This window comes from Mercurialis annua, linkage group LG3, assembly GCF_937616625.2.
Source record: "Mercurialis annua linkage group LG3, ddMerAnnu1.2, whole genome shotgun sequence".
Lineage (NCBI taxonomy): Eukaryota > Viridiplantae > Streptophyta > Magnoliopsida > Malpighiales > Euphorbiaceae > Mercurialis > Mercurialis annua.
Genome location: NC_065572.1, coordinates 73,174,752 through 73,194,260, shown reverse-complemented (window position 1 = coordinate 73,194,260; position 19,509 = coordinate 73,174,752). Strand labels below are relative to the sequence as shown.

The 19,509-nt window shown below is 31.5% G+C and overlaps 4 protein-coding genes across 5 annotated transcripts; 1 reads left to right on the top strand and 3 right to left on the bottom strand.

The window, feature by feature from the left end:
• Nucleotides 1–870: 870 nt before the first annotated feature.
• LOC126673465 (protein WHAT'S THIS FACTOR 1 homolog, chloroplastic) lies at nucleotides 871–2,330 on the bottom strand. The gene has a single exon (XM_050367618.2). The coding sequence runs from the start codon at nucleotides 2,067–2,069 to the stop codon at nucleotides 891–893; it is 1,179 nt and encodes a 392-aa protein (XP_050223575.1). The 5' UTR covers nucleotides 2,070–2,330; the 3' UTR covers nucleotides 871–890.
• A 99-nt stretch (nucleotides 2,331–2,429) lies between these two features.
• On the bottom strand, nucleotides 2,430–3,626 carry LOC126673467 (DNA polymerase zeta processivity subunit). The gene is made up of 3 exons (XM_050367621.2): nucleotides 3,347–3,626; nucleotides 3,084–3,273; nucleotides 2,430–2,996 (listed from the first exon to the last, which is right to left on the bottom strand). Exons 1-3 carry the CDS (start codon nucleotides 3,545–3,547, stop codon nucleotides 2,779–2,781), a joined length of 609 nt encoding a protein of 202 aa, XP_050223578.1. The 5' UTR covers nucleotides 3,548–3,626; the 3' UTR covers nucleotides 2,430–2,778.
• On the top strand, nucleotides 2,891–9,106 carry LOC126673466 (KRR1 small subunit processome component). The gene is given in 14 exon segments (XM_050367619.2): nucleotides 2,891–2,970; nucleotides 6,479–6,703; nucleotides 6,784–6,860; nucleotides 6,938–7,048; nucleotides 7,165–7,233; nucleotides 7,339–7,395; nucleotides 7,546–7,584; nucleotides 7,661–7,765; nucleotides 7,865–7,947; nucleotides 8,057–8,138; nucleotides 8,409–8,552; nucleotides 8,666–8,740; nucleotides 8,882–8,977; nucleotides 8,980–9,106. Coding segments are annotated over 13 exon segments (1,182 nt in total). The 5' UTR covers nucleotides 2,891–2,970; nucleotides 6,479–6,498; the 3' UTR covers nucleotides 9,019–9,106.
• Nucleotides 9,107–10,559: 1,453 nt separating this feature from the next.
• Nucleotides 10,560–14,644, bottom strand: LOC130014473 (elongation factor 2-like). Of its 2 annotated transcripts, none has more exons than XM_050367007.2 (4): nucleotides 14,539–14,644; nucleotides 13,567–13,615; nucleotides 13,392–13,479; nucleotides 10,560–13,183 (listed from the first exon to the last, which is right to left on the bottom strand). In XM_050367007.2, exons 2-4 carry the CDS (start codon nucleotides 13,567–13,569, stop codon nucleotides 10,743–10,745), a joined length of 2,532 nt encoding a protein of 843 aa, XP_050222964.1. In that variant the 5' UTR covers nucleotides 13,570–13,615; nucleotides 14,539–14,644; the 3' UTR covers nucleotides 10,560–10,742. The 2 variants fall into 2 exon arrangements, with proteins under 2 accessions (XP_050222964.1, XP_050222966.1); XM_050367009.2 differs by lacking the exon at nucleotides 14,539–14,644 and adding an exon at nucleotides 14,472–14,489.
• Between the last annotated feature and the right edge of the window lie 4,865 nt (nucleotides 14,645–19,509).

Genomic DNA, 19,509 nt, shown 5'->3' with positions numbered 1-19,509 from the left:
CAACTCAAAAAGTGTAATTTCGCTGCTTTTAAAAGCCAAACCGTTAAAATCAACCCAGACTGGTCAAATCGTATTTTTCAAAATATTTATACACGGTATGGGTATTTATGATTTTTTTCTCTAATATTTTTCTCAAATTTGGCTCGACCCACAATAAATTTGATTTTTAACGGGCGGATTTGGGTTTCCATCATTATGTAAAAGCTCAATCCAAGCCCATATAAACCTGGCATACCAACATGCATTGGATGGTATATATGAAGTCCGAATCGTGCTCGAGCAAACTTGCATTGAAAATAGTGAAGCTCAGTTTGGCTCGAGCCCGTCTAAGCCCAGTCTACAAACTTCTAGGTTCTAACCATCCAATCCAACATAGACACGCCACAATTGAGTTAAATAGCAAATTAGCCCCTTAATTTACATGTGTTAATCAACGAATTCAGAAATTAAATATATTGTCAAATTGATCACAAACTTGCTACTATTTATACCAATTTACTTCTAAAATCAACGATTGTATAAATTATATACTTATGACCAAATTGATTTTAATTGATTTATAATTTGATAATAAAAATAATTTATATTTATTCTAAAAATACCTATACTTCATATCAAAAAAAGAATTTGTTTTTTCAGCTTGAACCCGAAGATCTAAATCTCAATGAATAACGTACGCTCCTTATGGGGCATATAGTGATCAACCGGTCATTATACTCTTGAAAGCACTCTATTAGGATGTATTAAGCATACTAGTTGAGAGTACAAATTGAAATTTAAGTCTGCCACAATCCATACTGAACTCTTCAACCATCCATTGCAATATCATAAGCACATAATAATTGAAGCAATCTTTGAACTTTTGTTAGGTATGGGAAGTAGCATGAAATTTATAACTGCGAAACTTGTATCTGATTACTCAAGTATGTCTCTTTACGACCACTAAGTGCAACAAATTTATCATTAAACAACAATAAAGGAGATTTCTCAAGTAAATTAGAACCATCATAGGCTTCTTTAAGGAACACAGTACTTCTTGAACCTTTGTTAGTGATATAAAACATACCGTGATGCTTCACCAAACAAAGCAGCAATCTGGATGGCAGCAATAACTCCGAATGAAATGCGTCAATTTGCATAGATGTCATCCTCTTTTCCATTGTCAAGCTCAGGAGTTCATGAAGCACTCCCACTACGCGCTTTCTCGCATTTGGTTCAGCAATGTCAAATCTTCTCGCATTCAAGTATGGCGATGGAAATTTCATTCTATGCCATCTTTCGAGTTCCTCGAGAAAACTTGCATTCGGCCTAAAACCAGTGGAAAAACACATCTTGAAAGCAAATGGACCGAAAAAATTGCCATCTTTCGATATTCTGACCATTTTTTTAGGTGGATTAGATGTCGAAACTCCTTCTAGTGCTAATCTTTCCTCTCGAGCAGTGACTGCTAACGAAGAATCCCAATTCTCCAAATGAAGATAATCTTTTCCATTGAAATCTTTCACTGAGAAAAACTCCGGATATTTCGGAATCAACAAGTTCTTAAAATCCTGAGGCAAACCAAGTTCGTTTTCGATCAATTCAATCTTTTCCAGTGGCACCCTACAATCAATAGACATCATTAACAACTTCCTCAAATTCTTGACAACAATAGGTTCCATTAATTCTCTAGCTTGATCCTCCTCACTAGCAATCTTAGCAGCTTTACCAGTGAGTGTTACAGAGGGAGGAACTCCATTACTGCCACCACTAACATAGAATATTGAAGGGTACTTCTCAATGACAGCCATGAAATTCCATTTCTGAACAAACCCGACTTGCTTTTCGAGGTCTCGAAGGCGAAGAGACTGGTTTTTTTGAGATTGGAGGATTGATTTAAGGTGTAAGATGAGCGATGGTTTTTTCTGAAGGTCCATGACTCTGTCTAGGTCATAGACTCTGTGGTATATTTTCTTCTTGGGTCTTCTTCCACCGGTTGACTTCTGCTTTATTGGCACCAACATTGCACTTGAATTTAGCCATGATTTGAGAGATCTAGGTGATGTTAAAAATAGGGATGATTTATGCATTTGGAGCGGAAGATAAAATTTTCGTTGAGACAAATAACCAAACAGTTGGAGTGCACACTGAAGAAAGTAAGACAACTCAGAAATTATTGGTATATAGAGTTATCCTTACGCTAGCACATGCACAAATTGGGCGTCGGAATATGGTCGGAAAGGAACTAGACGGGGACGGCATTGATTCATAATGGCTGATCGGAACTGTTTTCATGCTTCAGTAGTGTATGCAGCATGCTAGTGAAGTCAAATTTTAGTTGCAGGTAGGTGAATGCCAATTTAGCAGTGGGTATTCAGCGAAAAATATCAGCTCTCAGGCTAGGCAGTGGGCCTAGCTAACAATCTAAGCTTTGGGCTATCAACTAAGGATTTAGATTAAAATCTATGAGCTCTTGTACATATATTTACTAGTCAAGTGAAGTGTATACATTAAATTTTAATTATAAAAAGCACAACATAGTGCTGCTAAGTAGCAAAAACTAGCTAAAATGATACAAGTACCGGACCACTTTCTTCGACAATTTTACCGGCTGGAATCTTGCTTTCCAGTGGGATGATTGAGTCAGGAAGTTTCCTGGTAGGAATTCCTCGGGGCGTATTATGTTTTTTCAAGCGATTGCCACAAAGAATTGCTCCTTAAGCTTGGCCTACTAGAAGGCGTCGCTGAGGATAGAGCATAGGATAGTAAGCGTACATGCTCACCCTGCCTGCAAGTACATCAGCCTGCATTTTCTTCTTCAGATTTGGGTTCAGAGACACTAGGATGTTCCACGTACAATTGCAAACATAAAGGCTCACTGCTCATCGACTTCACCGGCGTTATTCGTGGAGGTTGTTGCCACTGCTTCGTATCCGTCGGGATCCATAGCTCCGCATCTTTACTCGTACCAATCTCCGGAATCTCTCGAAAGTAAGATATTATCTCCCACCTACAACCTAATAAACAACATTCACCAATTACACACTGACAGATTAATCAATCAATACAGCAAAAACATTAAAAAAACTGTTAAATTCTGTTACCATTAGGAAGAACTTGAGTAAGAGGTGATGAAACGGAGAGTTTCATCAAGAAGGATCTAAGAGAAAATTCTAACCCACTCTCTTCAACTGTCAGTCCATTAGATTGGCTCACTGTAAGCTTGAATATAAACCTCTCCACCGGAACACAATCGTTATTAAAGAACACTACCGCCACTCTCTCCACCAATCCCTACTTTAAACAAATTTCATTCAGATTTTACGAAAATAAAACAGAAATAATTCCAAATAGAAATAAAAATTACCTTTGGGATGAAAGGAAGAAGAGAAGTAACAGCAGAGTGAATATAATCTCTGAGCTCTGGATGTTTAGCTCTTTGAACGACGACGTTTAGATACCTTCGTCGTTCGAACGCGGCGGTTGGGTAAATTCCTTTTACATACACTATTGATGTAATAGCTACCTCCAAAAATTCAACCAAAATTTTAGCCGTTTCATCTGCCATTTCAATGTTCTTATTACAGTAAGATTTGAAGCTAACAGATTAAGGATTAATTTTGATTTTGATTTTGATTTTCTCCATTTTTGTCGTATGAAATACGATTCACGAACAAATTTGGTTTGACCAGTCCAAACGACATGTCGTTAAATGGACCAGAGATTACTGGACTATTTTGGGCGAATGGGCTTAATACTTAGCAGGCCCCCAATCTACCTTCTTCTTTATTTTGGCTAGTGTTTAATTTTTGAGAAAATTACAAAACTATACAAAAAGAGGAAGAAAATAACAACAATGCTAAATTTGCTGAAATATTACATGAGCACCTCAAAAAATTGAAACTTTACATGTAATACCTTACCAATGAGAATGCAACACATGTCACACACAAAACAAATAAAAAAAGGTCAAAACGCGTCAGAATAAGTCAAAAACGCGTCAGAAACGCGTCTGACATGCGTCTGACACGCGCGTCAGATTGCGTGCATCAAACACGCGTCATTTTGTCAAACTATTCAAACATGTATCATTTATGTATCTGTTATGTATCAAGGACATATCTGATTATTATTTTTTCATATTTCTAAAATAAAAATAAATAAATAAATATATTATTAATATGTACTATTTATGTGTTTATAAGGTGTATGTATAATATATTTTAAATTAAAAGATATATATATCACGTGCTTTAATAAAATTCACGCATCAAATTATATATATTATTGATATGTTACTATTCACTATAAATTGAAATATAAAAATAATAAGTTGTGATTTTTTTAACTCAACTTTGATCAATATAAACATCCTCACTTGAATTACAACCACTATTATATACAATGTATCAGAGATCTATCGATAATACTACATTTCAAAATACACACATAATACATATATTAAAATAAAAATTATAGGTCTAAACTATTTCTGATATGTATAAAAGATGTGTCGAATATGCATAGTATTTGTATTTGAGTTATATATTTAACGTATTGAATATATAACTTACGAGTAGTTGAAATTTACCTATAACATATATTAAAATAAAAACATGTCATATGCTCTGTAAATTGTGTAAATTATTTATCAATGATACGTATTAAGGATATATTTGTCATGTTTTAATTGTATATGAAAGATGTATCTAAAAATACATCTAAAAGACATATATATTTATATAATATATATTTAAATATTCTTTGTGTTTCTGATATGTATTAATGACGTATGCAAGATGTATCGGAAATGTATAGGAGATGTACCGAAAATATATCTCGAAGGCATTGAGGTACCACCATTGACGAGAAGTCGCATATCAAGGATATATTTATCATGTAATTATATATTACAAATTTACCTAATAAATACATTTAAGAAACATATCAAACACGTTTGATGAATTAATATATATTTAAAAATAAATATATTTAAACTATTTCTAATATGTATCTGATATGTATAACATATGTATATGCTATGCATAACATATGTATAACATAGATAAAAAAGCAGAAATCTAAAAAATTAGAGTTTGACTCAATACCATTCAACAAACACTTACAATTAGATACTGGACTTTTCTATCTTTTTTTACAAAGAAAGTTAAAATGTATCCTTTACCTAATATCTAAATATTTTTTCATATGTTTGGTTATTCTTAAGAAAGTTTTGTGAAAAATAAGAGCAGGTGGCATAAGCATTTCAAGCAGGGTACTGCAAATCTAAACCTCTCAAAGGCTAATTTTATCACAGCAAGAGAAAAAAACTAAGATATCCTTACAAACAAATTATGTAATCATTCACAAACTCTATTTAATTAAAAAAATTAACACAAAACATAATTTAGGCAAGGTTTCTAAGTATGCAGTAGGAATCTCCAGCTAAGTATGCAGTAAAATTTAGATTAAATCAACAAACCTAACTACCAAGCTAGTTGGCTAATCAGTTATTATTGGCTTTTTAAAAAGGTCAAGGCGAGCTTAATTCTTATCAATAGCCAAATTGTGAAGTGTGTTTAGTTGAAAAATTATCCAATACAACCGTTGTGCCATGTTATTCATGCAACAAATCAAGCCATGTAAAATTTGTAATGATTAAAAAATCAAATAATAATTGAAAAAATTTCTATCGCAAATGCTAATTGGCTTGTTGTACATATGACATGGAACAACTATTGCATGGGATAAACACTCTATTAGTTGATGTTTTTGTAATATAATATAAATATTAGGTTTTTGCAAATTAAATGACTTAAACTATATTTTCTTATTTTTTAGATACAAATTTAATAATTTAATAATTTTAATAATTATTAAATTAATAATTTTAATAATTAATAAATTTTTGGTCCGCCATGTATATTAATTATAAGAGGGTCGACTGTATCTAGTTTGAAGTCTATTAAATTAATGAAATTTTATTTATAAAAAAGAGAATATAATGGAGCTTTAAATATTTTTTTAATATAAAATTTGTTATTTTAAGAGATTAATTTATAAGGAGATAAATGAAATGGTGAGTATAGAATGAAGTCTCGTAAACTATATATGCATTGCCACGTTGGATTTGAAATAGAGAAGGACAATAAAAAAAAAGAGAAATGGTAAAGTTAATTGTAAAGTTGGAATAGAGAAGGACACATGTTAGTGTGAGAGAGAGTTAGCATTAGGTGAAATAAATATAAAAACTGACACATTAATTGTAAAGTTAAAATTAGCATTGATTGTAAATAATTAGAAGGGTTAGCACTGTTGTAATAATTGAGCGTGTTTAGCTCACTTTTGTAATTTTCTCTTAATTTTTTTTTAAGTCTACGATACGAGGTCGTTTATATAACTGTATTGGGCTAGTGGGCCTAATACTAAACTGGCCTCCAATTCATCATCTTCCTTGATTTGGCTAGGGTTTAAGTGAAGTCTGGTAATATTTTCACAGAAGCAAAAGATTCAAGAATTATGGCAACATTAGAGGACGGAGATTTGGCGACGAAGAATAACAAAAACCAGAAGCCAAAGCACAAAGGAAAACACGACAAGCCAAAACCATGGGACGAAGATCCAAACATAGACCATTGGAAAATTGAAAAATTCGATCCTTCATGGAACGAAGGCGGCTTACTCGAAGTCAGCTCCTTCTCTACTCTTTTTCCTCAGTACAGAGGTCTGTATCATCGTGCTTATTTTCATATGTATTTTTTATTCCATTTTTTTATTAAACTGCTTTGAATTAATTTTAAACAGAGAAATATTTGCAAGAGGTATGGCCTATGGTGAAATCTTCTTTAAAGGGGCACGGTATCGCGTGCGAGCTTAACCTGGTATTAATTCCTTTACCGTTAGTTTTAGTGAAATTATGTCAAACATAACATGAGAATTAAACTGATTGATTTTGTAGGTTGAGGGGTCGATGACGGTTTCGACTACTAGAAAAACTAGAGATCCTTATATGATTGTTAAAGCTAGGGATCTTATTAAGCTTCTATCGAGGAGTGTTCCTGCACCTCAGGTACAAATGTGGTGTTATGTTATGTTGCTTGTCCAATAATCATCTTTTTTCGTTCATTTTTCGCATAGATTGATGGTCTTTGCTTAATTAATGAATGTTTAATGCTATGATAATAGGCTATCAAAATTTTGAATGATGAAGTGCAATGCGATATCATCAAGATTGGTAGCTTGGTTCGGAATAAGGTATTTTATTGCTGGTTCGAGTATTTCATATATTGTTGCAAATGGCTTAGAATAGTTTTTTTTTTCCTTATCTTGCTCAACAAATGTTCTATGTTTTTCTCACAGGAGCGATTTGTTAAAAGAAGACAGCATCTTGTTGGACCAAATTCTTCCACTTTAAAGGTTTGTTCAGTTTTGTAGTTTACTTTTGCATTGTTTTGGCAGCTTTATCTAACCTCAGCGACTCCAATTCCCTTGTTGTATTTGACAATTAGAGTAATATTATGTTAAGGAGTCAGTAATAAATTATATTTCATCATTTATTGCATGCAGGCACTTGAGATTTTGACAGGCTGCTACATTTTGGTTCAGGTAATTGTTAGTCTTTGTAATTTGATAGTCTAGTTGTAATGCAGCATTTTTTGATTAATGGTTTGAAATTGAATAGGGGAACACTGTGGCAGCGATGGGATCATTTAAAGGTTTAAAACAAGTTAGAAAGATTGTGGATGACTGCATCCAAAACAAAATGCATCCAGTTTACCATATCAAGGTGCATATGATATAGAAGCTCTCTTTTATAATTTTTTATGCACTTTTTACTTCAAAGCATATCAACTCCGTTTCTCTGTTTGACTTTGCTCTTATGTAGATTCTAATGATGAAGAAAGAGCTTGAAAAGGATCCAGCATTAAAAAATGAGATCTGGGACAGATTCCTTCCGAAGTTTAATAAGTATGACAATGTTTCATTTTCTTTTTATATGTATGCAGTTAATTATTATTTCCAGCAACTTTTCGACATGCTTCCCGTGGTTTTTCTGATTTGCTTTCAACCGTTTTAGGAGAAATGTCAAACAAAAGAAGCCCAAGAGCAAAGAAAAGAAACCATATACACCATTCCCTCCTGAACAACAACCTAGAAAGGTAAGACTATTCCGTTTCTACAAATATACATGTTTTTAGTTACAACTTCATTTTTATGATGCATACTGGCATTAACAATCAACTGTTTGTTTCTTCTTCATGTTTTCTTCTTTTCTAAAACCATGTATTTTGTTAATGTGCTATGTTTATGCATTTTCAGTCACGTTCATGGTAGTTATGATCAATGTGGATGTGTATATGCGTACAATTTATTTTTTTGCTAGCTATGTTTCTCATCATTGGTATGCTCTATTCGGTCAACATCTGCAGGTTGATTTAGAACTGGAAACTGGGGAATACTTTATGAACACCCAGAAGAAAGAAGCAAAGAAATGGCAAGAGAAACAGCAGAAGCAAGCAGAAAAAACAGCTGAAAACAAAAGAAAACGAGATGCTTCTTTTATTCCTCCGGAGGTTCTATTTTTAAATTATTTCCGCTAGTTGTCTGCCTTCTTTACTCATCTTATAGCTTCTTATTCACATTTAAACTAGGAATAACGTCAATGAAACATCTTTGGATATTGTAGGAACCCAAAGAGCGGGATGTGGGTAAATCTGAGGATAAAAATAATGATGTGGCCTCCATTGCCATGTCTATCAAGGTATTATTCATCAATTACTTCCATCCAAATTTTTGTTTGCTCTTCCTAGGAAAATATTCCGGTCTTACAATAACAGCTCAGAAAGTTGACATCATATTTTACGATACTTTGATTAATGAGAAGTTCTTTTTTTTTTTTCAGAAAAAAGCAAAGGATTTTGGGAACAAAAAAGCTGTTGAGAATGTTAATGCAGAGGAATATATTGCTGGATCAGAAAAAAAACAATCCAAGAAAAAGAAATCAAAGCATGTTTAGTACAGAAGTTCATACTGATGTGAGAAAAAAATGTTTTTGATCTTTGATCTGCATTTGCAGTGTTGTATCGTTGTATGACTTGCTACTGAAATGATGATTTTTTAAATGACATTTTTCTGTATCAACTTAAAAAACTTCATTCTTGTACTAACCTTCTACTAAGATGTGCATTCAATGTTCCTGATTTTATGAAAATGAAAGAAACATTTTAGGATGTGCGTGACAATGCTAAGTGCTAAAAAAATTCAAAGATTCTATTTTGTAATTATTTTAGATAAACCTTTCTAGTTCAAGTTCAATGATATGAACAAGTCATTACTAAATTTTCTTATTTTTCATTACATACATTATGAAAATTGTTTATAAATTAGTCTAGTTGTGACATTCTCTTAAATTCTTAAAACCTGTGTCACTCTACTCCTGCAGTAACAAAAAAGAAATTATTCTTGAGAGATGATACTATTTCATCAATCGATGTTAAAAGAAAATTTTTCCTCTGCTCTCACAAACTGTTTGAGGAATTTACTCTCTAACTTGGAGATCTCTCTTACACCCTTTTCTCAAAATAAGAAAGAAGATGGAGGAGGTACAAGTTTTTTTTGTCAAAGATGTTAATAGACTCTTTCGAGTTTCAGTTGTTACAATTCCTCCTAAAATACTCCAACCACCCATGAATTAGTTAGAACTACAAAAGCAAATAGAGGCAATGATCTTGGGGAACCCTTGTATTTTTTTGGGGAACCCTTGTATTACAAGGGAAAGTGGGAGGCTTTATTTGTCATAAGCCTCATACTCTTTAGCTGTTTCATAACCTTTTTTTTTTGTCATAGAATCTTCTTTAAATAAAGTGTGGTGTTAAAATACAAATACGAATGAATCTGTAATAATGAACGGGTCTTTTCAAAATTAAATGATTTTTGTAAAGACTCGTCATGATTTCAATTATTTTTTTAGCTGTTTGATGATTTTATTCAGATCGTATTTCATTATCTTTTCAATATTTAATCACTAGATCATCGAGTGTATCTTTTACTTAGACATGGTAAAAACATATTTGAAATAATGTCCAGATTCAATTTTGTATAAAAAAATCAAAAACTTAAACTTTTCTTTATGAAATCGGAAAATTAAACCTGATTTAACTGAAAACTACAATAAATCAAATAAAATGTCATCTTAAATAAATTAGCTTAAAATATCTAAAATATTGTAGATAAGATACTCGCAATACTGACATATTCCAACAGACTTTTTAACCAACATTTAAAATATAAAATCATCTCAACTGAAACACAATAAACTAAATTTATAATGTCTCTAACTGAAAGAAAAAGAAAAGTCAAAACTATATTAAAAGAAATTGACATGGAACTTGAAAAAGAAACACATATTTTTAGGATAATTTAAATATAACATGATATAAAGTTCACAATAATTTTGAGTGGCGTCTAGCAGGATAGACTGAAATCATTAATAAGAATACACATTCAGATAGCTATAATCTTTAATTGACCGCATAAGATAGCATTCAGACAAGCAAAAACATGCATAAAGAGGGATGAAATTGTCTAAAACAAAATAGAATATAATCAACCAATGTGGGTTGGCATAGTTCAGAATGTAAGACGACACAGTAGATATTAAAACAAACATTATAGGATATCAAATCCCATTAACAAGAGTACTAACTCAACACTGACCAAAATTAAAACAAAAACAGAAGGTACCAAAAAAGTTATACTCTGGCTTACAGCTTGTCCTCAAACTCGGAAAGAGGGGTCATGCTTTCCTTCAATCCTTTCCTCTTGCGAATATCAGTTATAAGCTTCGATGCCTGTGAATCAGGCTCAAAAGGATCGGAAGACATCATGTCCCAATGATCAAACACACACTGAGGGAATGCTTGTCCGGAAGTGGCAGCTCTTAGTGTAGCGGAGAAACCAAACGACTCAACAACGGGAAGATAAGCCTTGATGTTGTAGAGAGGAGTTCCTGGCCTCTGCATTTCTTCAAAAACGTGACCACGTTTCTGATTAAGAACGCTGTAAATACCACCAAGAGCACCCTCCGGTGCTTGAATCTCGACCAAGTAAACTGGCTCAAGGAGTCTGGGCTTAGCAGTAATTTGAGAGGCATAGATGACTCTCCTGGCGGTAGGAATGACCTGACCACCTCCCCTGTGAATAGCATCAGTATGAAGAACAACATCACAAACCTCAAAGCAGATACCTCTCATGTTTTCTTCAGCCAATGCACCCTCTTTTGAAGCCCACTGGAAACCAGCCACAACAGAATCCTTAATTTCATTAAGATACTGCACTCCCTTACACATATCAACCACCATATTAGGGCCAGTAGTTTCAGGTCCAAAACACCAGATCTTCTTGGCAAGATCCTTGTCCCAGCCAAACTCTTCGGACAAGATCTTAGAACGAGCCTTGGGATCGTCTCTTGGTCCAATACGACCATCATCAATAGCCTCAGCAAGCCCATCTTCCAAAGGCCTCGCCTCCATGTACAGACGGTTGTGCTTGTTTGGGGATTTGCTCATCACAGTACGGCAGGATTTCTCCAGGACAGTCTCACGGAAAGACACCACAGGGTCTGATTTGATAATCTCAGCTCCACCCATGAAATCATCCTGCAGATCCTTCAAACAGATCTCGAGATGTAGCTCTCCTGCACCAGCAATGATATGTTCTCCAGATTCCTCAATAGAACAGACAACCATAGGATCTGACTTGGCCAACCGCTTAAGACCTTCAACAAGCTTCGGCAGATCAGATGCAACTTTACATTGAACAGCCACACGGACGACAGGTGAGACAGAAAATTTCATAGCACGAATAGGATGGGCCTCAACTTCCTTCTCATTGGTTAAAGTTGCATTTTTAGTGATAAATTGATCCAAACCAACCAAGGCAACAGTGTTACCGCATGGAACATCCTCCACAGTTTCCTGCCGCTTCCCCATCCAGATAACAGTTCTTTGAACACTCTTAACATACAGATCTTTCTTTTCACCAGGTACAAAGTTAGGACCCATGATTCTCACCTTCAAACCAGTTGAAACCTTCCCAGAAAAGACACGACCAAAAGCAAAAAACCTACCCTTATCAGAGGCGGGAATCATCTTGGAGACATAGAGCATGAGAGGACCATCTGCATCACAATTTCTAATTGCATTTGCATACACATCATCAAGGGGACCCTCGTACAAATTCTCAACACGGTACCTCTGGGCCGTGGAAGGAGAGGGCAGATGAAATATCATCATTTCAAGAAGAGCAGTACTGGCAGGGAGCCAGGTCTGCATGACACGCTTCATCAGGTGCTTGCCCATCAACTCTTTCTCATCAGACTTCATGGTCACACCAAGCTTTGTCAACATAGGCCATAGTTTATCCTTCTGGTCATTCATACAAGTGTTAATAATCTGCTTGATAGGCTCATAACAAAATTGCACAAATCCACGCTTGCAAGATGGGGACCCAGAGTTTTTGGTTGTCCACTTCTTTGTGGCAGGATCAAAAAAGTTCTCACCCCAAAGTCTTTCCATCATCTTAGATTCATCAACTCCAAACTTTGAGGCATACATTTTAGCAAAGTTGGTCAAAGTAAAAGCCCAACCATGCAATCCAGCTGAGAAAGCAACAGTTCCTTTCTCTGGGTAGACCTGACAATCACCAAGGAGGGGATCTTCATAGGTAGCCATGATGACATTAGCATTTTCAATGACCCTCGAAAATGTTTGGTATGCCTCCTCACCGTCAACCTGGAGCTCAAGAAAGCACCTGTCCATCTTGTTAACAGTCAAGACAGGCTTGATCCTTTCACCCAATGCTTGACGAAGCACGGTTTCAGTTTGGACACAGACACCTTCAATGCAGTCAACAACCACAAGTGCTCCGTCAGTGATACGTAGAGCAGCTGTAACTTCAGACGAAAAGTCAACGTGCCCGGGAGAATCAATGAGATTGATAAGATACTCATTCCCGTGTCTCTCTCCTTTGAAGCTATTAAGGGACTCATCGGTCATCTCATAGTAAAGTGAGATACCAGTAGATTTAATAGTGATACCACGCTCTGCCTCATCTGCACGAGTATCTGTCATACGAACATCACCAGCAACTTCCTGCGCTATAATACCAGCAGCAGCCACTAGAGAATCTGTAAGTGTTGACTTTCCTGTAAAGATCGAAAAATACAGAAAAATGAAATAGGTTAATTTGCATTAGATTAAAAATAGAATTAAAGAAGCTGAATCATAAAACGAGAGAATATTCACATATATCATCAAAATCTACACACAAACGAACTGCAGAAAGCTATCTAACACCAGGAACATATTTAATTTATATGGACACAAAATAGACAGAACTACAAAAATGCATACCATGATCGACATGGGCAATAACGGACATATTACGAATATTGTGTTTGTAGTCCATAATACGACGTAACCCTTCAGCTGTAAACTTCACCTGCACAAAACAAGTATATCTCTCCATCAACATGAGATTTAAGAAAAAAAGATAACTGTCAAAATGATTATATAAGAAAATACATACCATTTTAACTAGATTTTAGTATTCACCACCAAACACTATATAAGAAAACCTGCAAACACAAGCAATAAAGTTAAAAACAATTCAATCAACATCCAAAGAGTCATGAAGCTGAAGTTAAACAATAATTCACTGTTTCTGTGCGACATGGAAAATCGCATTTTATTTTTTTTTCCAAAATGAAACAGTATCGGATACACAAATTCAGGTAGGAAGGAAATCATCTGATAAGCACATATTATCATCAACATGCTCATAATAAATTACCGTCTACTATGAATGTCACACTAACAAAATCCACAGACACCACAGACATAACGAAATTGAAACCAATGAAGATGATTATAATTTAAAAGAATAATCATTGCATAAATTTGAATTCTGATAAATATTTATACACTTTAACAGTAAACTTGCATTGTAAATATCAGAATTCATAAGAATTTTTACAAAAAAATATATATAAGCATAGATTTTAAATTTTGATAAATATTTCGACTATTTCAAAACAGTGTACATGCAATATAAATATAGAAATTCGTGAGAATTTAAAAGAATATAATTATGCATACATTTAGATTCCGAATAATATATCAACTATTGAGTAACAGTATATAAGCGTCAAGAAAATCAAAATTCTAAAGAAACAGTGAATTTATTACTAATTAAAACATTTTAGCTACTGAAAACGATAGCAATTGAATAAACAAAGCTCATTCATAAACAATAATTGAAGATCCATAGTAAAATTACTGATACTATATCATACGTATTAAACATATAATTTGAAATCAACTCTATTACGAAGCTACAAAAACCTAATTGTTCATAGATATAACAGAAAAAAAACTCAATAAAATCATCAAAAACAGTTTAAAAACAGATCCAAATCTAAAAAATGAACATACACAAGATTCCAAGTACGAATAGCAGAGAAATGATTCAATTGATTGGAGCTAACAGAGAGATACGTACGAGTGGAGAAGAAGATAGAGATACAGCGGCGGCGAAACAAAGAGAGGGTTTACAGAGCCTCTCGAAATGAAGCGTTATAAAAGAAAGAAAGAATTTGCTGAAATGAAGGGTATATATTTCAGATTCGGGGATGAGATACCCCACAGCAGCTAGGGTTTTCATTTTGGGCTTGCAGCTAGGCCGACGGTTGTTCGGCTGAAAATGGGCCCTGTATAAGCAAGGGGTCTTTAGAAAATATTACCGCTTTTTTATTACGTGAAATTTCATAAAATAGAATCCGAAGCAGTTATATTTATAAAACATTAAAAATTAAACCCGATAAACTGACATGAAACATACTATTTACGCTAATATGTGTTATTTGATTCACAAATCTACTTACGAAAACAATAACCAAATTACTAAGGCCATGTTTAGTTGTGGGAAATACTGGCTGTTTTCCAAAAAATTACTCCAAGAAAACTGGAAAACAGAATCTGGTGTTTAATTGTATTATTTTTTAATTTAGAAAACTAGAAAACAATTTTCATAATTTTCTATATTATAACTAATAGTTGGAAAACACCAAAACATGTTTTCTCACTTTTTTTTAATTAAAATTAACTTTTAGAAAACACAATTTTCTAATTGATATTTCTACCTAACGAGTTCAAAAAATACTAACAAAATTTAATTTAAGAATTTAACAATGAGAATCAATGTTTATTCAATCTTAATATTAATTAATTTTTTTAATCATTAATAAACACTTACATGTAGAAATGACAACAGTTTATAACTCTATAGTTCACAGTTTGAGAAACACTTGAACCGGCCCTAAACCGACTCTTAAATTGTTCCAGACCGTTTTTAAACCGGCAAATTCCGGCTATACCTGATTCGAAAAATTTAAAAATACATTAAAATAAGTTTAAATTTATAATAAATTTAATATAATTAATTATATTAACAATGAATTATATAAACATATTTAGTATATAATTTTAAATGTATAATTTTTAAATATACCAACCGACATTTTTGGTTCCAAATTTTTTTTTGAACCGGCCTAAAATCTCTCAGTTCATTTTTGGTCTGGTTTTTAAACATAATCAATGATCCAACCATATTATTTTCGAATTAAGTCATACACATTCATCATGATATAAAAAAAGTTCCTCAGCACATATTTTCTCCTCATAATTAAATTAAGTATTTATTTTAAATTAAATATTAAATAATTAAAAGTCGAATTTCAATTCTTTTTAATATTTTATGAGGTTAAACAACATTCATGAAAAATAAAAATACGAAAATCTCGTTAAAAAGATGTAGTATGTTGTTTAATTTTAGAAAATAGAAAATAGAAAACAATAAAAAAATTAGATAAGCAAATAAAATTTTGATTTTCTAGTTTTCTATTTGAAAAATTAAAAATTGAAAAATAGAGAAAATGAGAAGAAAAATGGAAACAGAAAATAGAAAATGGTTTCTAGAACTAAACATGACCTAATTGTTTCGTTAATTATGTGTAGTTTTCAATGAAACTTCTTCGTATTTGCTAAGTGGCTTATGGCCATAACCTACGATCAACCACTATCCGACAAACATCTTAAAAAATAAAACAACAAACGTTTTGTGACGAAAGGGCAACAAACATTTCACCTAGAAAGGACAAAAAATTTAGAAAAGAACAATAAAAAAATCAATATAGCTCATGGATGATTCTATATTCATTGTTGAAAGGTTTTAAATTTGTATTCAACTCGGTTTTCTATGATAAATATTAATCCATCAAAAATAAAAATAAAAAAAGTTGGCCACTTATTATATTTTATGGAATTAAAGCGAAATAGAAAAAGAGATGGCTACGGCAAACGGCAAATTAAAATTATTGACGACGCTGAAGAAGAATTAAAAAAACAAACTATTGGCGGTTAAGGTTTTTTTAGAGAGGAAAAATAACTCTAAATTGATAAGTCATTTTTAGAAAATACGTAAAAATAAAAATATTTGTAAAATTTAATTTCAAAAATAAAACTTGAAAGTCATATTATAGCGTGTTTAGAGCTTACTTTTGTATTCTTGCACTTTAAATTTTTATTTCAAGTCTAGTTTCAGCATGTTAAAAAAAAACGGTTTCAGACGGTTTGTAAAACACACTTTGATAATTGTTTTGAAAAGACAGCTCATAAAACGGTTACGGCTTTTAAAATACAGTTTTGAAACTTAAAAAAAAACATCTTATAAAAGACTTCAGACAGTTTCTAAAAACACAATTTACGACTTTATTTCTATTTTTTTTTTTAAAAAAATCAGTTTCCAGAGGTTTTGGCAACCGTTTTTTAAAAAAATTATAAAAGGATTTCAAACGGTTTAAAATATAAAATAAATGAAAACTAATTACTATATTAACATAAAATAGACAAAACAGTTAACTCAAAAAAATATTAAATTAAGAACAGATATCAAACCTATACTTTTAGCATCTCACAACCAAATAAATTAAAGATAAAAAGTATCAAAATAAAAACAATTTAAATTTTATATTTTGCAATAAAAATAAATCAATTATAAAAAATGCTATAATATAATATAATTTTAATATTTTACATAAAAATACACTAATTATAAAAATAATATTATAACGTAAAATTGTTTTAAAGTCTGTAGTTTATAATGTAACGAAAAATAAACATAAAATAAATAGAAAAATAAAACAAAGGTAAACAATAGTTTAGCATAGTTATATTTTTATGCATTATACAAAAGAATAGATTATGAACGAAAATTGAAATTAAAAAAAAATATAGCAGTGTCCATCTTAAAAGCATCGTCTGTGGTTAGACACCATAATTTTTTGTTGCATTAATAAAGATAATTTCATATAGTTGTCGCTAAACAAAGAAATTTCAAATATGTCACAAATGTTATATACAAAAATAAAAGGGTTAATTCCAATAAAATACCAAAATTTTGCGGCTTTTTTCAGTTATAATCAAATCTTTTAAAATCGGCTAGTTTAGCCTATTTTGAGATATTTAAATTTTTTTCTAGTCATTCGCAAATCAAATCGAAAATTTTGCCATTTGTGAATTGGATAAACTAACAGATTTTAAATGATATGCGATATTTCATACCTTATCTACCGAAATCAAACAAAATCGGTTACTTTAGCCCATTCACAAATGATAAGTTTTTTAGTTTTATTTACGAATAGTTAGAACAAGTTTCAAATATTTCAAAATGGGCTAAACCAGTCATTTTTGAAAGGTCTGATTATAGCTGACAAAACCCGCAAACGTTTGGTACATTATTGGGATTAACCCAAAATAATATATATATAGTCGACTATCTAGTAGTTAATATTCTATAAATTAATAATTCTAATAATTAATAGAAAATTGAGAGAACCAACTTCGTTCCACGTCGGATAATTAATAATTCTATTATTTAATAATTAATAAAATTTAAAATATATTCTACATGAATATTAATTAATAGAGAGATTTGTTTAAAAAAATATATAACAATTGATGATTTATTTGAGGTAATACTAACCTTAATTCATAAAGTAGAAGTTAAAATATCATCAAATTATGACTTTTTTTATTCTTTTGAGAAATTTTAAAAGAAATTATTAGATAAACAAAATTAAAGTAAGTAAAGTATCTCTAGTATAAAAAATATTAAAAATTATTTTACTTTATGAGTAAAACTTTTTAATAATTATTTTTTAGTTTGATATCAATTGATATTTCTTAAATTAAATATAAAATTATTTATTTTAATTGAGTGATTGTAAAGTGTATTTAGTTAGTTTTTTTATAATACAATATTAATATTATGTCTATTAATATAGATGTTTTAAAATATTTTTTATAATTTTTTTATATAAATTCAATAAATTAATAATTATAATAATTAATAAATTTTTGATCCACCATGTGTATTAATTATCAGAAGGTCGACTGTATATATATATATATAAAAATTAAGAATAAATATTACCATAGCTATTTGCCAATAAAGTTTATCGGAACTTATATTATACTCACAAACTAAATGTATAATAAATATACAAATCAAAATCTAAGGCAATAATAATAAAAAAAAATACAAAAAAACTCTCTCTCTCTAGAATACATCTACCTCTCTTCTCTCTAAAAACCACACACTAATACTATTGGCCTGAGGAGGTGATTTTCCGGCATTTTTGACCGGAAAAATCATATCCTAATTTTATCTTATAGATTTCTTCTAAAATCTAGAGTTTTTTTTTGGATTTTGAAGAAATTTAATGTTTTTAGAGGAGATGGTTTTTTGGGAGTTAAAACCCACCTTCTAGCTTTAAATTGTGATTTCTTCAATTTTTTGAGTTGAGATTTTATAAATATTGTAGTTATTTTTCTTTAAAAGTTTGTATTGGTGCTTAATAAAGATATTTCTTAGATCTAACTTTGTGGTTTCATCACCGCTCTCTTGAAAAAGAGCGCCCTTTTGGCAAATTTGGCGAAATTCCAGATTAATCACGCTTCTTCGATTAATTTTTACTTGTACTCTATAGTTTCATTTGTGTTTATGATTATCTTGTTTAGTTTACATTTCGAAAGATGATTATCATGTAAGCCTTCAACATATTTACCTAATTTTTAGCTTCGGAAAAAAATATAAAATAAATTAGACTAAACAAAAAATTATTATTAATTTTGTTAAAATGGATATACTGTATAAACATAAAATAAATAAATAAATACTTTTACCACTCCAGCAGTTTAAACAGAAGAAGTACCAATAGATCCCATGTTTTTACGGCTAAAGTGTATGCATTGTATTTTTGTATGGTAACTATTTTTGTAAAAACCCTAATAATTTTATCTCAGATTCAATCGACGGTATTGCTGTGTGAACACGGTCAAAATGAATAATTCTCAAGAAAAAATTACACAATGTACCATTTGCAGAAATCGACTAACATTGCAGAAATTGACT